This window comes from Molossus molossus, unplaced genomic scaffold (assembly GCF_014108415.1).
Source record: "Molossus molossus isolate mMolMol1 unplaced genomic scaffold, mMolMol1.p scaffold_m16_p_20, whole genome shotgun sequence".
Classification (NCBI taxonomy): Eukaryota; Metazoa; Chordata; class Mammalia; order Chiroptera; family Molossidae; genus Molossus; species Molossus molossus.
In genome coordinates, this window is record NW_023425356.1 from 25,094,383 (window position 1) to 25,110,583 (window position 16,201).

Consider the following 16,201-nt stretch of genomic DNA (forward strand, 5'->3'; position numbering starts at 1 on the left):
GACTGGAGAAAATATAAGTGTAGTGAGTGTGGGCCAGAAGAGCTCAGAGGGTCCAGCAAGGAAACCAGAAATAAAGTCAGGTGAGTCAGCTGATAAATGCAAGTTCAAAGGCAGTGCCTCTTCAGTGGGCCTAGAGCATCAGTAATGGATTATTTCCCTCCAGCCTTTAGGAACCTCCTAAATGTCACTTGGTGACATCCCATTAGCCCACTGAAAGGCCTTGCATCCTGCCATAGCATCCTGAGCTCTGCCTGGGTGAGCCGGAGAAGGAGAAGGAGAATGGGCCATGACACCAGGACCCAGGCAGAGGCAGAGGGACTAGAATAGATGACAAGCTGGAGGTAGGGATCTGAGGTGAGAGTGAAACCAGGGGAGTCACTGGGGTAAGGAATGGTTTCTGGAATTGGGAAGGACTGATAAAGGAGAGAGAAGGGGGCAGTCTCCTAATCTGTGAAGGAACACCCAGAGCCAGACTGGGTGGAGTACCCCAGGAGATGAACCCTGAGAATGGGGTGTCAGAGCACAGCCAGGAAGGGAAAGTGTGAAATTCTGAGCTCCCTCCTCACGTCCCTCCACCCTGCTCAAATCCCTAGGACTTCGGGCACAATGGAGGACAAACGCAACATCCAGATCATCGAGTGGGAACACCTGGACAAGAAGAAGTTCTATGTGTTTGGTGTGGCAATGACAATGATGATCCGTGTCAGTGTGTACCCGTTCACCCTCATCCGCACTCGGTTGCAGGTTCAGAAAGGCAAGAGCCTCTATCATGGGACCTTTGATGCCTTCATCAAGATCCTGCGTGCAGATGGTGTGACTGGCCTCTACCGGGGGTTCCTGGTCAACACCTTCACTCTCATCTCTGGCCAGTGCTATGTCACCACTTATGAGCTCACCCGGAAGTTTGTAGCTGACTACAGCCAGAGCAACACAGTCAAATCGCTGGTGGCTGGTGGCTCGGCCTCTCTTGTGGCCCAGAGCATCACAGTGCCCATTGATGTGGTCTCCCAGCATCTCATGATGCAACGTAGGGGTGAGAAAATGGGCCGCTTCCAAGTTCGAGGGAACCCAGAGGGACAAGGGGTAGTTGCCTTTGGCCAAACCAAGGACATCATCAGGCAGATCCTGCGGGTTGATGGGGTCCGAGGCTTCTACCGAGGCTATGTTGCTTCGCTGCTTACCTACATCCCAAACAGTGCTGTCTGGTGGCCCTTCTATCACTTCTATGCAGGTAAGCAGGGACCTAGAAGAGTGGGGTGGAGGGTGGGTTTACTAATATGGCTAAGATACCGTTGTTCTGTACATGTGACAGTGGGAGATGTAATGGGAGAATGGGCCATTCATTCAGCAAACATTTGATTTAAGAGGATTCAAAGATGAATAAATACTGTTCTTGTCTTCAAAGATCTTATATTAGAGTGGGGGGAATCAGAACATAGAGTGTGTTCTGGGTACATTGGAATCAACTAGGGTTACTGGAATATTGGCAGAGAATTAGAAGATGGAAAAGGACAAAATTAAGGGGTATTTGGGATTTGAAGATAAAATTAATGAATAGTGAGGTTTTGAGTTGGATGCCTTTCCTCAGTATTGTTAAATTCAAGATGTGATATAACCATGAACCTCTCCACTACTATAATGTAATTTTTGTTCATAACACATTTTACTTTTTTAACTATTTCCCAGAAATGGGATTGTAGCATCAAAGATAAGATTTTTGAGGACCTCAATAAACATGTCAGATTTCCTTCTGAAAGGACAGAACACATTGCCAAGAGCAGGGCCTGAGTGTGCCTGCTACCCTGTGACATCCACAGCTTTGGGTAACTACCAAATTCTAGTTAGGACAGTCTATGCTTGCAACCTCCCTAATCCTGCTGCTGGCTCCTAACCCTTGGCAGTGGGCATTCTGTCTCATCCTCTGTCTCATCCCATCTGGAACTTTTCTAACCAAATTTTATAAGGACCTCCTAACCTATAATCATTTTGTTTCTATGGCACTGTACTTTTCTAGTTCTCTCTATTTTTTCTTTTTTTTTTTTCTTTATTGATTTTGGAGAGAGAGGAAGGGAGCAGGAGAGAGAGATAGAAACATTAGTAAGAGAGAACATTGATTGGCCATCTCCTGCATGCGCCCCCACTGGGGATTTGTCCCACAACCTGGGCATGTGCCCTGAACTGGTGACCTCTTGGTGCATGGGTGGACACTCAACCACTGAGCCACAAAACCGGCTTTCTCCTGTTTTTCTGATTGTACCTCTTCTTCCTCCTCCCCTTCTTTTTTTTTTAGAGAGGAAGGGAGAGAGAGATAGAAACATTGATGTGAGGACAAAAATCTGTCGGCTGCCTCCTGCACACCCCCTACTGGGGATAGAGCCAGCAACCCTGGCATGTGCCCTGACTGGGAATCGAACTGGGGCCTCTCAGTCCATGGGATGTCACTCAGTCCACTGAGCCACACTGGCTGGCCTCCTCTTTCTTCTTTTCCTTCCTTCCTTCCTTCCTTCCTTCCTTCCTTCCTTCCTTCCTTCCTTCCTTCCTTCCTTCCTTCCTTCCTTCCTTCCTTCCTTCCTTCTTTCCCCTCCTCCTTCTTCTTCACTAGCTCTGTTTCTTTCATCTATTTAATACAGTATTTCATCTAGAGTAGTTGGTAAAATTCACATACCTGGACTCTACCTCTGTCCTTTGTATCAGATTATTTGAGAATGGATCCTGGCAATCTGAATGTTAAATAAACTTCCTAGGAAATGTGAGCATTTTCTCTGGAGTCTATCTTTGCCCTTCTCATTTGATTTTATTTACAATTGAATTGTACTTTTCTGATATGTCCAAAAATCTTTATTTTCATTCCCAAACTAATCTGTCTAGAGCTCTGGAAAAACATTCTAACTGACCTCTTGACTTGGGTGCATGTATTTACATCTGAAATTTTATTCAATGAACTGTTCTTCATCCCAAGCTGGCTTTTCCTTCTGACTTATTTTTATGCATCGGTGGTCATGTTATTCTTTAAAATCACTGAGACTGAAGCCTTGGGGGTTGTGCTTGGCCACGCCCTCTTCCTTGTCCCCACATCTAGTCCTTGTGACCCCAGAATGTTTTTTTTTTGCATTTATTCTCAGATAGAGGGGGAGGGAGAAAGGGAGGAAGAGAGAGAGAGAGAAACATTAATGTGAAAGAGACACACCAAGTGGCTGCCACGCACACAATCCCAACCAGGGCCGGGGACAAACTGTAACGAGATAACATGTCTTTAGCGGGAACTGAACCCGGGCCTCTCTGGTCCACTGGCCAGTGCTCTAACCGCTGAGCCAAACCAGCCAGGGCCAGAATGTCTTTTTTTGTTTGTTTGTTTATCCTCACCTCAGGACATTTTTTCCATTTTTTGTTCAGAGTGAGTGGGAGGGAGGGAGAGGAAGAGAGAGAGAGAGAGAAACATCGATGTGAAAGGGACACATTGAGTGGCTGGCACCCGCACGACCCAACCAGGGCCGGGGACATATTGCAACTGAGGTACGTGCCCTTAGCGGGAACCAAACCCGTGTCTCTCTGGACCACAGGTCGACGCTCTAACTGCTGAGCCAAACCGGCCAGGGCTTCTCTGTTTCCTCCTAGAATGTCTTATTCAACTTTCTCTCCATTCCTACTTCCTTTCCTGGAAACCATGCCACTGTTGCCACCTTCCTGGACTGTAGCATCAGCCTTTTTTCTTTAAATCCCTTCCCTCCTATCCATCACTCACCTCCCTAATGGATTAACTTTTTTTTTTCCTTTTATCCTCAGCCGAGGACTTTTTTCCATTTTTTGTTCAGATAGAGTGGGAGAGAGGGAGAGAGAAACATCGACGTGAAAGGGACACATCGAGTGGCTGCCACCTGCACGACCCAACCAGGACTGAGGACAAACTGCAACCGAGATATGTGCCCCTAGCAACAACTGAACCCGGGTCTCTCTGGACCACAGGCCGACGCTCCAACCGCTGAGCCAAACCGGCCAGGGCATGGATTAACTTTTTAACCCCTGTCTTGATGTTCAGTGGATCCACTGCTTGCTCAGTGAAATACAAACTCTTCAGGCTGGCTTTAACCACCCTTTATAGTGAAAGCTCTTTCTGTTCCCCTGTGTATAGTCTATGCTGCAACCAAGACAGCTAACACAGTTCCTCAACCATGTGTCATCCTCCTCCCTTTGCTTTGTTCATATCATTTCTCCCCTTAAATGCCTTCCAGGGACACTTACCCTGGAAAAATCATGACTTAAGTGCTCCTTATTGCCTCCTATCCAATCTTCTCCATGTAGCCCTTAACTCAGAAGTGATCTTTCCTTCCTTTCAATCTCCATGATATTGCTTGAATCTTTCTTAAGGCAGTTATAACATTTGCCTTGATGTTATTTGTGTGTGCCGTATCTCTTCCACAATGTGAAAAGGTTCTTTTTTTTTTTTAATGCATGTTTTCCAGTGATATGGAGACATAATTGACTGGAAAGGTTCTTGGAAGGGGAAGAAATTAACCTTTGTTGACTAGCCACTATGTGCCAGGCTCTGTGACCTTCAGGATCTGGTGAATCAAAGTGCTCAGTAAATATTTGTTGAATGAGTACATTGGTTCTCATTACCCCCTTTTGCTTAAAATCTATCAATGCTTACTTGTGGACATTTAGAATAGAATCTAATGCTTCCCATGGTCAACACTGGTCTACATGATCTGGCTCCTGTCTGCTTCTTCAGCCCCATCTAGTGCTGCTCTCGACTTCCTCACTCTGGTCCATCCTCACTTTCTTGCAGTTCCTGAAACACCAAGCTCTGTTCTCACCTCAAAGCTCTTGCAGATAATGTTCTTTCTGCCTGGAATACCCTTTCCCCTGTCCTTAGTATGGCTGGTTCCTTCTCATGCTTCAGGCCTTGGCTTCCATGCCACTTTTGCAAAGTGGGTTTCTTTAACTACCCAGTTGAAAGGAGGGCTCTTTCTGTTTTCTTTTTCAGCACCTCGTTTCCTTCAGAGCAATTGTTATAATTTGCAGTTATTTTATCTCCCTGCTTCTTAATTAGACTGTAAGTTCCACGAAGGCATTTTCCTGTCCATTTCTCTGTTTTATGTCTAGTGCTTATCTCAGTGCCTGGCATCTAGTAAGCCTTAAATAAATAATGATTTATATTACTCGTCCAAAGTCATTTAGCCAGGAGACACTTAAACCAAGTAGGCGCCCAATAGCCCTGTCCGGTTTGGTTCAACAGAGTGTCAGCCCTCGGACTGAAGGGTCATAATAACTTCAATTCACAGTCAAAGGCATGAACCTGAGTTGCAGGTTCGATCCGGATCCCCGGCCTTGGTGGCGGTTGTGTGGGAGGCAACCAATCAGTGTCTCTTTCACATTGATGTTTCTCTCTCTGTCCCACCCTCCCTTCCACTCTGTCTAAAAATCAATGGAAAAATATCCTTGGGTGAGAATTAACAAAAAAAAAAAAAAAAAAGCAAAAAAGGTGCCCAATAAATACTTGTTGAGTGAATAATGGAGAAGGAAAGACATAGGACTCTATCCCCCACCCTCTTCTCTTGCCTTTGTTCTTCCATACTCTCCCTAAGCCCCAGGAAAATGGCATGTATGCATGACTAGAATTGGAATCTGGATCTCACTGCAGCTTACAGGCATGGGGGCCAGTGCAGACAGGCCCAAGGAGGCTGGCAGTGCCAGCCCAGATGCTACCTAATGGTTATGAAATGCTTTCTTGTCAGGAGAAACAGGACACCCCTGAGGTGGGGCCACCAGCTCACTTTGTTTCTGTTTGTATCCTGACCCTGGGGAAGAAAGTGATTAGAAGTCAGGGAGAGGTGGTTCCAGTAGGCCTTAGGGAATTCACCCATGCTGCAGACACTTAGAAGCTCTTCACTTCTGCCCTGCCAACCCCTACCATCCTACTTATCCCCTAATATTTAGTTGTCTGGCCACAAATTACCCAAACTAGGAGCATGAAAAAAAATTCTTAAAGCTATTATGGTGACTGAATTATAGAAAGAAAACTGAGAGGGAAACTTTGAGATGATGAATCTATTTTATATCCAGTCTCATTTAGAGTAAAAGCCAAAGTCTTTGCAATGGTTTTAAGGTCCTAAATGACTTACTCTTGGACCTCATCTACTGTTCTTACCCATTCTGCTCAAGGCATACTGGCCTTGCTGCTTTTTGTTTTTTTTTGTTTTTTTTTATCCTCGCCTGAGGACATTTTTCCATTTTTTGTACAGATAGAGTGGGAAGGAGAGAGAGGAAGAGAGAGAGAGGGAAACATCGATGTGAAAGGGACACATCGAGTGGCTGCCACCCGCAGGACCAACCAGGGCCGGGGACAAACTGCAACCGAGGTACATGCCCTTAGCGGGAACCGAACCCGGGTCTCTCCAGACCGCAGGTGGATGCTCTAACTGCTGAGCCAAACCGGCCAGGGACCTTGCTGCTTTTTGAAGACTTAAGGTGTGCTCCTGCCTCAGGGCATTTACAAAAGTTGTTACTTCTGCTTGGAAAGTTCCTCAGAGCCATATCACTTGTACTCTCCTTTGGGACTTTGTTAAAATTTCACCTTCTTGGAGAGCACTTTCATGACTACCTTGTTTATTTTTTATTTTCTTAATTGTTTTTATCCTCACCCAAGGATATTTTTGCATTTATCTTCAGATAGAGCAAGAGGAGGGGAGAGAGAGAGAGGGAGACAGAGGAACATTGATGTGATAGAGCCACATCGACTGGCTGCTACCCACACGACCCCAACTGGGGCCAGGGACAAACCGCAACCGAGGTATGTGCCCTTAGAGGGAACTGAAACCAGGTCTCTCAGGTCCGCGGGCCACCACTATAACCGCTGAGCCAAACCGGCCAGGGGACTACCTTGTTTAAAATGGCAACCCAGCCCTGGCCGGTTTGGCTCAGCGGTTGGAGCGTCCGCCTGCGGTCCGGAGAGACCCGGGTTCGGTTCCCGCTAAGGGCGCGTACCTCGGTTGCAGTTTGTCCCCGACCCTGGTTGGTCGTGCGGGTGGCAGCCACTCGATGTGTCCCTTTCACATCGATGTTTCCTTCTCTCTCTCTTCCTCTCTCTCCCTCCCACTCTGTCTGTACAAAAAATGGAAAAATGTCCTCGGGTGAGGATAAAAAAAAAAAAAAATGGCAACCCAATCACCGCCTACCCTTGGCATTTCCTATTTTCCTTTATTGCTTTATTTTTATCTATAGCTAGCGCACATCACCTTCTGACATAGCTATATGTATTACTTTTTTTTTTTTATCCTCACACGAGGACATTTTTGCATTCATCTTCAGATAGAGCAGGTGGAGAGAGGGAGGAAGAGAGAGAGAGAAACATTGATGTTAGAGAGACACATCAACTGGCTGCTACTCACATGACCCCAACCGGGGCGGGGGACAAACTGCAACCAAGGTACGTACCCTTAGCGGACACCGAACTGGGGTCTCTCTGGACTGCAGGCCGATGCTCTAACCACTGAGCAAAACTAGCCAGGGCTATATTTTGCTTTTTATTTGTTTATTGTCTATCTCCATTAGAATGTAAATTTCACGATAGCCACTCAATACATCTTGAATAAATGAATGAACACTTGTCTTTCACCTCCAGAGAGGTTAAAGCAAAAACAGTTGTAGGTGAACTTCCAAGTGATTCAGGGAATGGGTAAATCTGGGTATCATTCAATTTTCTTCATCAGCATTTTGAAAAATCAATTTTTGTTTCTTGGTATAGGCTAGAGAAAGGTTCTCACTGTAGGATATGACTTTCTCTTTTCATTGTAATTTGTTGTTATTTGTAAAAGCATTCACAAGTTTCAAAATTCAAAAAGTAGGGCTCTGGCTGGTGTGGTTCAGTTGGTTAGAGTGTTGTGCCCTACACCAGAAGGTCATGGGTTCGATTCCTGATCAGGGCACATACCTAGATTGGGGGTTCAATACCTGATTGGGATGCATATAGGAGGCAACTGATTCCTGTATCTCTCTCACATCAATGTTTCTCTCTCTCTTTCCCTCTCCCCCCACCTTCCTCCCTCTCTAAAATCAATTTTATTTATTTATTTTTGTTAATCCTCACCCAAGGATATTTTTCCATTGATTTTTAGATAAAGTGGAAGGGAGGGAGAGAGAAAGAGAGAGAGAAACATTCATGTGAGAGAGACATATCAATTGGTTGCCTCCCACACAACCCCAACCAGGGCTGGGGATTGACCTGAGACCCAGGTATGTGCCCTTGACTGGGAATTGAACCCACAACCATTTGGTCCTTGGGCTGATGCTCTAGCTACTGAGCCAAACCAGTCAGAGCTCTAAAATGAATTTTAAAAAATTCAAAAGGTAGGAAAGAGTATACTGTGAAAAAGCCCCTCATCCACCACAGTCACACAACTCCCTGCTTTAAAGACAATCAGTGTGCCCGGCCGGTGTGGCTCAGTGGTTGAGCATGGACCAAGAGGTCGCTGGTTCAATTCCTGATCAGGGCACATGCCCAGGTTGTGGGCCAAGTCCCCAGTGGGGGACATGCAGGAAGTGGCCACTCGATATTCTCTCTCATCAGTGTTTCTATCTCTCTCTCTCCCTCTCCCTTCCTCTCTCTCTAAAATCAATAAAGAAAAAAAAATTAAAGACAATCAGTGTTACCAGTTTTTAATGTATCCTACCAGTTATTCAATGCATATAATAGAAGATATGTAGTGTGTGCTTTTCTAGCCTATGAGTTGGGTGGAGCAGAGCACAGGTATAAGTAAGATTTGTGTCAGGAAGGATTTCTGTCAGATGAAAGGAGTCAGCAAGCAAAGAGGTTTTCTTGAAATTTTCTTCTCCAGAGGATATAACCAAAATGGCCTCTAGATGGAGCCTGAGATTTATAATTTTTTTGTTGGTTCAGAAGTAAGTAAAGAGGCCTTGGCCGGTTTGGCTCAGCGGTTTGGCTCAGCGGTTAGAGCGTTGGCCTGCGGTCCAGAGAGTCCCAGGTTCGGTTCCCGCTAAGGGCATGTACCTCGGTTGCAGTTTGTCCCCGGTCCTGGTTGGTCGTGCGGGTGGCAGCCACTCGATGTGTCCCTTTCGCATCAATGTTTCTCTCTCTCTCTCTTCCTCTCTCTCCCTCCCACTCTATCTGTACAAAAAATGGAAACATGTCCTCGGGTGAGGATAAAAAAAAAAAAAAAAAGAAGTAAAGAGAAAAAAAGATGGGAGTTACGGGGTGGGAGGGGTCTAAGGTAGCTAGCTAAGGATGGAGGATTTGTCATCACTGGGCCAACTGGTAGAAGCTCTATGAGGGCAGACAGGGTGGTACCTCATGTCTTAAGGCACTGTCTTTCCCTCCATTCCAGAGCAGCTCTCATGCCTCTGTCCTAAGGAGTGCCCTCACATTGTCTTTCAAGCCATCTCAGGGCCCCTGGCTGCAGCTACTGCTTCAATCCTCACCAATCCCATGGATGTCATCCGAACCCGAGTGCAGGTAAGACCAGCCTCCCTCCACCTCCTTCTCCCACATTAGCCATTAGGAGTGTGATCTTTAGGCCCTCCAGCCAGCCTTTTCCTGGTCATCCAAGCCCCTTCCTTGTGGTTATGACTTAGCATTTACAGAAACCAGCTGAGCACTTTGAAGCACCTAGAATGTTTCTCTCATCCTGTCTGCTACCTTCCATGCCTCTATTCCTTTACTTGCCCATGCCTTGAGGAATTCTTACTGATTCCTTATGGTACTTTATCCTCTTAGCATAGACTTTCAATCACCTTTTCTTTATATGTATTAGAAATGTCAATTTCAGTTAATTTCATAAGTCTGTCCGCACTCTACTGGCCGTGAGAGTGACTGAGGTTTTTTTTTGTTTGTTTTTTCTTTTCTTTTATTCTCACCCGAGTATAAGTTTTCACTGATTTGAGAGAGAGAGGAAAGAAGAGAGAGAGAGAAACATCAATGTTAGAGAGAAGCATCGATCGGTTGCCTCCCATACACACCCTGACCAGGGTTCGAACCTGCAAACTGGGTATGTGCCCTAACTGGGAATCGAACCCACAACCTTTTTGTGTCCAGGATGATACTCCAACCAGCTGAGCTACACCAGCCAGGGAAAGTAACTGTTTTTCAGCAAAAACACTGACAAAGCCCTTGGTGGTGCTGTCCAGCAGTTATAGTTCCTGTCTTTGCTCAGCTCAAAAACAATTTCACAGTACCTGGTCCAAGGAAAAGAATTTGAATGATGATATATAATATACAAATGACAGCTTTTGCTGAATAAAGCTTTAAGTTAAGAGAATGGGGGTTTTAATGTCTGATTTGGGTAGCTTAACAGGAAAGCTGAGGAGGGAAGAAAAATAACCTTAGCCCTGGCCGGTTTGGCTCAGCGGTTAGAGCGTCGGCCTGCGGTCCTGAGAGACCCGGGTTCGGTTCCCGCTAAGGGCATGTACCTCGGTTGCGGTTTGTCCCCGGCCCTGGTTGGTTGTGCGGGTGGCAGCCACTCGATGTGTTCCTTTCACATCGATGTTTCTCTCTCTCTCTCTGTTCCTCTCTCTCCCTCCCACTCTACCTGAACAAAAAAATGGAAAAATGTCCTCGGGTGAGGATAAAAAAAAAAAAAAGAAAGAAAAATAACCTTAACAGGTTGAGGGTATAGTCAGCTTCCTTGAAAGCAGGATGTTGGGAATGGCTGTGGCTGGTAAATCTAGGTGTTGTTTTTTTTTTTTTAATTTTTCTTTTTTAATTATAGTTAACATACAATATTGTATTACTTTTAGCTGTACAACATGATGATTAGAAAACTTTTTTTTAATCCTCACCTGAGGACATTTTTTTTTTTTTTTTTTATCTTCCCCCAAGGACACCCTTTTGTTCTTTGCTCAGATAGAGTGGGGGGGGGGCATCGACGCAAAAGGGGCACATCGAGTGGCCGCTACCCACACAACCCAACCAGGGCTGGGGACAAACTGCAACTGAGGTACGTGCCCTTAGCGGGAACTAAACCCGGGTCTCCCCGGACCACAGGCCGATGCTCCAACTGCTGAGCCAAACCGGCCAGGGCTCCTCATCCAAAGACATTTTTGCATTTATCTTCAGGTAGAGTAGGAGGGAGAGAGGGGGAGAAGAGAGAGAGAGGAACATCGATGTGAGAGAGACACATTGACTGGTTGCCACCCACACGACCCCAACCGGGGCGGGGGATGAACTGCAACCAAGGTACATTCTCCTAATGGGAACCAAACCCGGGACCCTCTGGTCCGTGGGTCGACGCTCTAACTGCTGAGCCAAACCGGCCAGGCTGATGATTAGACATTTATATAAATTACAAAGTGATTACCCTGATAAATCTAGTACCCATCTGACACCATTCATAGTTATTACTATACTCCCTTGCTGTACTTTACATCCTGGCACTGTTTTTCTAACTGGCAATTTTCACATCTCAATCCCTTCCCCTTTTTCACCCAATCCTCCCAAACTCCCTCTTATCTGGCAACCATCAAAGTGTTCTCTGTATCTATGAATCTGTTTCTGTTTGGTTCATTTGTTTTTTTGTTTTAGATTCCACATATAAGTAAAATCATGTGGTATTTGTCTTTCTCTGTCTGACTTATTTCACTTAGCATAATTCCCTCTAGATCCATCCATGTTGCAAATGGCAAGATTCCATTCTTTTGTTATGGTCGAGTAATATTCCATTGTATATATGTACCACATCTTCTTTATCCATTCGTCTGTTGGTGGACACTTAGGTTGCTTCCATATCTTTGCTATTGTAAACAATGCTGCAGTTAACATAAGTATGCATATGTCTTTTCAAATTAGTGTTTTGGGTTTCTTCCAATAAATATCCAGAAGTGGAATTTCTGGATCCTTCCTTGTCTCTTATTATAGCCTTTGTTTTGAAGTCTATTTTGTCTGATATAAATATTGCTACCCCAGCTTTTTTTTCTATTTCCATTTGCACAGAATATATTTTTCCATCCCTTTTACTTTCAGTCTGTGTCTTTCAATGTGAAATGGATCTCTTGTATGCAGCATGTGTATGGGTCTTGTTTTCTTATGCATTCAGCCACCCTATGTCTTTTGATTGGAACATATAATCCATTTACATTTAAAGTAATTGTTTATAGGTATGTAGTTATTGCCATTTTATTTACTTTTTTTGTTTGTTTTAATCCTCACCTGAGGACATTTTTTTTTTTGCATTTATCTTCAGATAGAGCAGGAAGGAGAAAGGGAGGGAAAGAGAGAGAGAAACGATGTGAGAGAGACACATTGACTGGTTGCCACCCACACAACCCCAACCGGGGCTGGGGCCAAACTACAAACTACAAAGGTACGTGCCCTTAGTGGGAACCAAACCCGGTCTCTCTGGTCCGTGGGCCAATGCTCCAACCGCTGAGCCAAACTGGCCAGGGCGAACCAGAGAATCTTGAAAAAAGCAGTTTGTTACCTACAAAGGAGCTCCCATAAGACTATCAGCTGATTTCTCAAAAGAAGCTTTGCAGGCCAGAAAGGAGTGACAAGAGATATTCAAGGTGATGAAAAGCAAGGACCTACAACCAAGATTACTCTATCCTGCAAAGCTATCATTTAGAATCGATGGCCAAATCAAGAGTTTCCCATACAAGAAAAAACTAAAGGAGTTCATCACCACCAAACCAGTATTATATGAAATGTTCAAGGGTCTTTTTGAAGGAGACGAAGAACAAAAATATGAACAATAAAATGGCAATCAATGCATATCTATCAACCATTGAATCTACAAACAAAATGAGCAAGCAGAACAGAAACAGACTCCTAGATACATAAAACTTTTGTTGATTGCTAGATGGGTGGGGGCTGGAGGTATGGGTGAAAAAGATGAAGTAATTAAGAAGTACAAATTGTTTGTTAGACTGATGAACCTTAAAGGGAAGGGTGGAGGGAGGGCAGGAAGAGATAAACCAAAGAACTTTTATGCATATATGCCTAACCAATGGACACCAACAATAGTGTGGGGAAGTCAGAAGGGGGGCAGGATTGGGGAGGAGGGGGTCAGTGGGGGGGGGGGGAAATACTTTCAACAATAAAGATAAGTTAAAAAAATAAAGGTGTACTCTGGTGGCAGCATATGGGGTTGGGAGGAGGGAGCAGGACTGTTGAGAAAGAAAAGAGATTCCTGCCTTAACCAGGCTTTCAATGTGATAGGGAAGATAGGTACCTGGGAGACAACAGGGTCGGAGGAAAGGCTTCTAGCCATGGGGATTCGGAGGGATTGAGATCATCAGAGTCAAAATCATAGACTGGCATAGCTGCAGAGGACCTTAGAGGTGATTTAAGCCAGCCTCCCTGAGACCAGAGAGAAGCACCCAGTCCAAAGACTCAGCTGTGTAGCTTATCTAATGATATGAATAATGACTAATGCTTATTGAACACTTAAACTATCTGCCAGGCCCTATTCTCAACATTTTTTTTCCTTTATTGATTTTAGAGAGAAAAGAAGAGAGAGGGAGAGAGAGATAGAAACACTGATGAGAAAGAACATCGATTGGCCGCCTCCTGCATGCCCCCGACTGGGGATTTGGCCCACAACATGGGCATGTGCCCTGACTGGGAATTGAACCAGTAACCTCTTGGTGCATGGGTAGCTGTTCAATCACTGAGCCACACCCACTGGGCCCAGTTCTCAACATTTTTAAGATCTTTTGTTTACTGCTCAGAACAACCACCTGGCATAGGAACTATTATCACTGTTTTATATTCAAGGAAACTGAGGTGGAAAGAGTTAAATAAATTGCCAAGGTTGTGCAGTTCGTAAATTGAGAAGAATTCAAACCCAGAATTCAAATTCAGTTTTGCTTAAGGCAGAGGGAGAATGAGCAGAGGAGCTTTGACTGCAGATCATGACCATCCACTGTGTTGACTTTTCCAGGTTGAGGGCAAGAACTCCATTATCCTGACCTTCAGACAGCTGATGGCAGAAGAGGGGCCTTGGGGCCTCATGAAGGGCCTTTCAGCCAGAATCATCTCAGCCACGCCCTCTACCATTGTCATTGTGGTGGGCTATGAGAGCCTCAAGAAACTCAGCCTCCGACCTGAGCTGGTGGACTCCAGACACTGGTAACCAGTGGTGGGAGAGAAGCCTGCTGTTTCCCACACTACTCTCGGTCAGGGGCAGAATAGGGAGGATAGCACCCTCTCCAAGTGCCCCTACCACATACCTAGTCCTGCCTGGGCCAGGTGCCTGGTCTGGGACAGGAACAGAGACTTTAAACTGTTCTGGCTGAAGAGGCTCCAGACCGGCATCCCCTGCCTCCATTATTTTTAGTTTTCTTGAAAAACTGGGCTCCCTCACTCAGACCCTGTACTCAGTCCTGCCCTAAGGAAACCCACTTTTCCCACTAGTCCCACTCTACCTCTCCCCTGCTAACCCTTTTGTTTTCCCTTTTCATCTGTGTCCCTGAGATCCTGATAAGAGCTGTACATAGAGCTTGCTTATTTACTACCACTGGTTCTTCCACTTAGGCCTTTAGCCCAGATTGCTAGCAGCTGCCATTGGCCCTTTCCTGCTTCATCTCTTAGGCTTGCTTATTTTTATTTTGGGACTGATTTGCCCACCAAACTACTCTGCTTTTTCCTGCCACTGGGGGCAAGATGCCAGGCACTTTTGCACAGGGAGTAGGAACAGCAAAAACTAAAGAGCACTCATCCTCTCTTTGGAGTTATTAGGTTGGGGAGAACTGTTAATACTTTATTTTGTGTGTTTATATTTTTTTAACATCTGTGAACTAGGGTACTGTCTTTGTCCTGCTAGAGCACCAATCCAATCCTGCAGTCAGAGCCCACCTCTTCCTCAGAAAAATGTAATGTAGCTTTTCCCTTAATCTCAGTTCCCTATCCCTTCCATATCCCTTCAGTCCCTGCAGCCCCAGGACATATAAGCTATTGGCTTCCCCTGGCCCAGATGACTACAGTGGTAGGCACAGTTCTAAGTAGATCAGGCTGTCTGGGATACACGGCACTTGAAGCACTACTCTGAAAAGTCAGATTGAGAGAGTAGCTGGTTTGGAAAGTAACAAGAGGGTATGTGCGCTCCAGCCCATCTCCCCAGACCAGCTGAGCCAAGCCTAGGAGAGGGCAGTGGAGGTTCTCAGCCCCCGGTAGTTATAACACACATATACCCCAATCACTTGGACTCATGGAAACGGATATTGTCTCACAGTGGAAATCTGAAACGTGGAGCTGTTTGTGTTTTCTTCTCCCCAATGTGAAGTCATCCCAGGCATGGTAACCTCTAGAGGGATGATTGGAAGAGTAAAGAGCAGGTCAGGAAGTCACCCAATACCAGGACCACTGCATACCAGCCTGATACTGCCAAGATTATCTGTTGATGCTCTCAGGAGCTACATGATGAGCACTCCTTCCTTGCCTCATCCTCCCTACATTGTCTACCAAGCCTGTGTTGCAGGTGAAGAGAGGGTGCAGCAAACACAATGAGAAGAAGGCATATCAAACTTTGCACTTCTACTGGAGACATTTGGCCAGGATGATCCTTCAAACCTTCTTATTGGTCCCACCCCCTGGGAAGGGCCATGGTGCCAATTTGAAAGGTGCTAGCTACCTTCTGAAGCCTTGCTGTTTCTTATGACTGCCCCACATTCATCACTCTGGCCAGATCAGAATCTGAAAACTACTTTTTTCTACCTTCACCACCACCACTGCCCATTTTAGTCGTTTATCTTTGAGGGTTATTTTCCCTTTAACTTATCTTTAGTTTGGTTTGCCTTTTCTTGCATTTTGTCAAGGGTCCTTCAGTTTTACCCACAAATTGTCATCCAAAGGGTGGGGGCCCACAGATCATTCTGAATCTTCCTGCCCTTCTGCCACCCCTTTACCTTAAGAAGCACCAACATAATAGAAGCCAGCATTCTTTAAATTCATTTTAGTGACACCTTTGGAGATTGTTTTCCAGCCCCACACCTTCCCCTCCCTAGAAACTTGTCCCCACTATGGCATAGTGGGTAAAGTATCATGTACAGGAGGTAGTCTCCTGCCTCTCATGCCTTAGAATGTGTCTCCTTCCCAGACACCTCTCCTTCTGATTTATTTTCTTATACAGTATTTCATAGCCATGCACCCATTTTCTTTGTGTCTCTCACACACACGCACATACACACACACACACTCACAGGAGTTTCAAAGGATGATGATATATATATATATATATAAACCCCTGGTCCCTAC

General features: G+C 45.3%; 1 protein-coding gene across 2 annotated transcripts in view; it reads left to right on the forward strand.

Annotated features, from left to right (window-relative positions):
• LOC118637905 (solute carrier family 25 member 44) overlaps window positions 1-16,201 on the forward strand; it is a 55,238-nt gene that overhangs the window by 7,459 nt on the left and 31,578 nt on the right. Inside the window, exons 2-6 of one of the 2 annotated variants that reach the window (XM_036273570.1) lie at window positions 2-80; window positions 164-354; window positions 594-1,231; window positions 9,342-9,469; window positions 13,890-14,077. In XM_036273570.1, coding sequence (XP_036129463.1) covers window positions 607-1,231; window positions 9,342-9,469; window positions 13,890-14,077 — 941 coding nt within the window. In that variant the 5' untranslated portion in view covers window positions 2-80; window positions 164-354; window positions 594-606. The remainder of the gene's footprint in view (window position 1; window positions 81-163; window positions 355-593; window positions 1,232-9,341; window positions 9,470-13,889; window positions 14,078-16,201) is intronic. The other variant, XM_036273569.1, reaches the window with a different exon arrangement.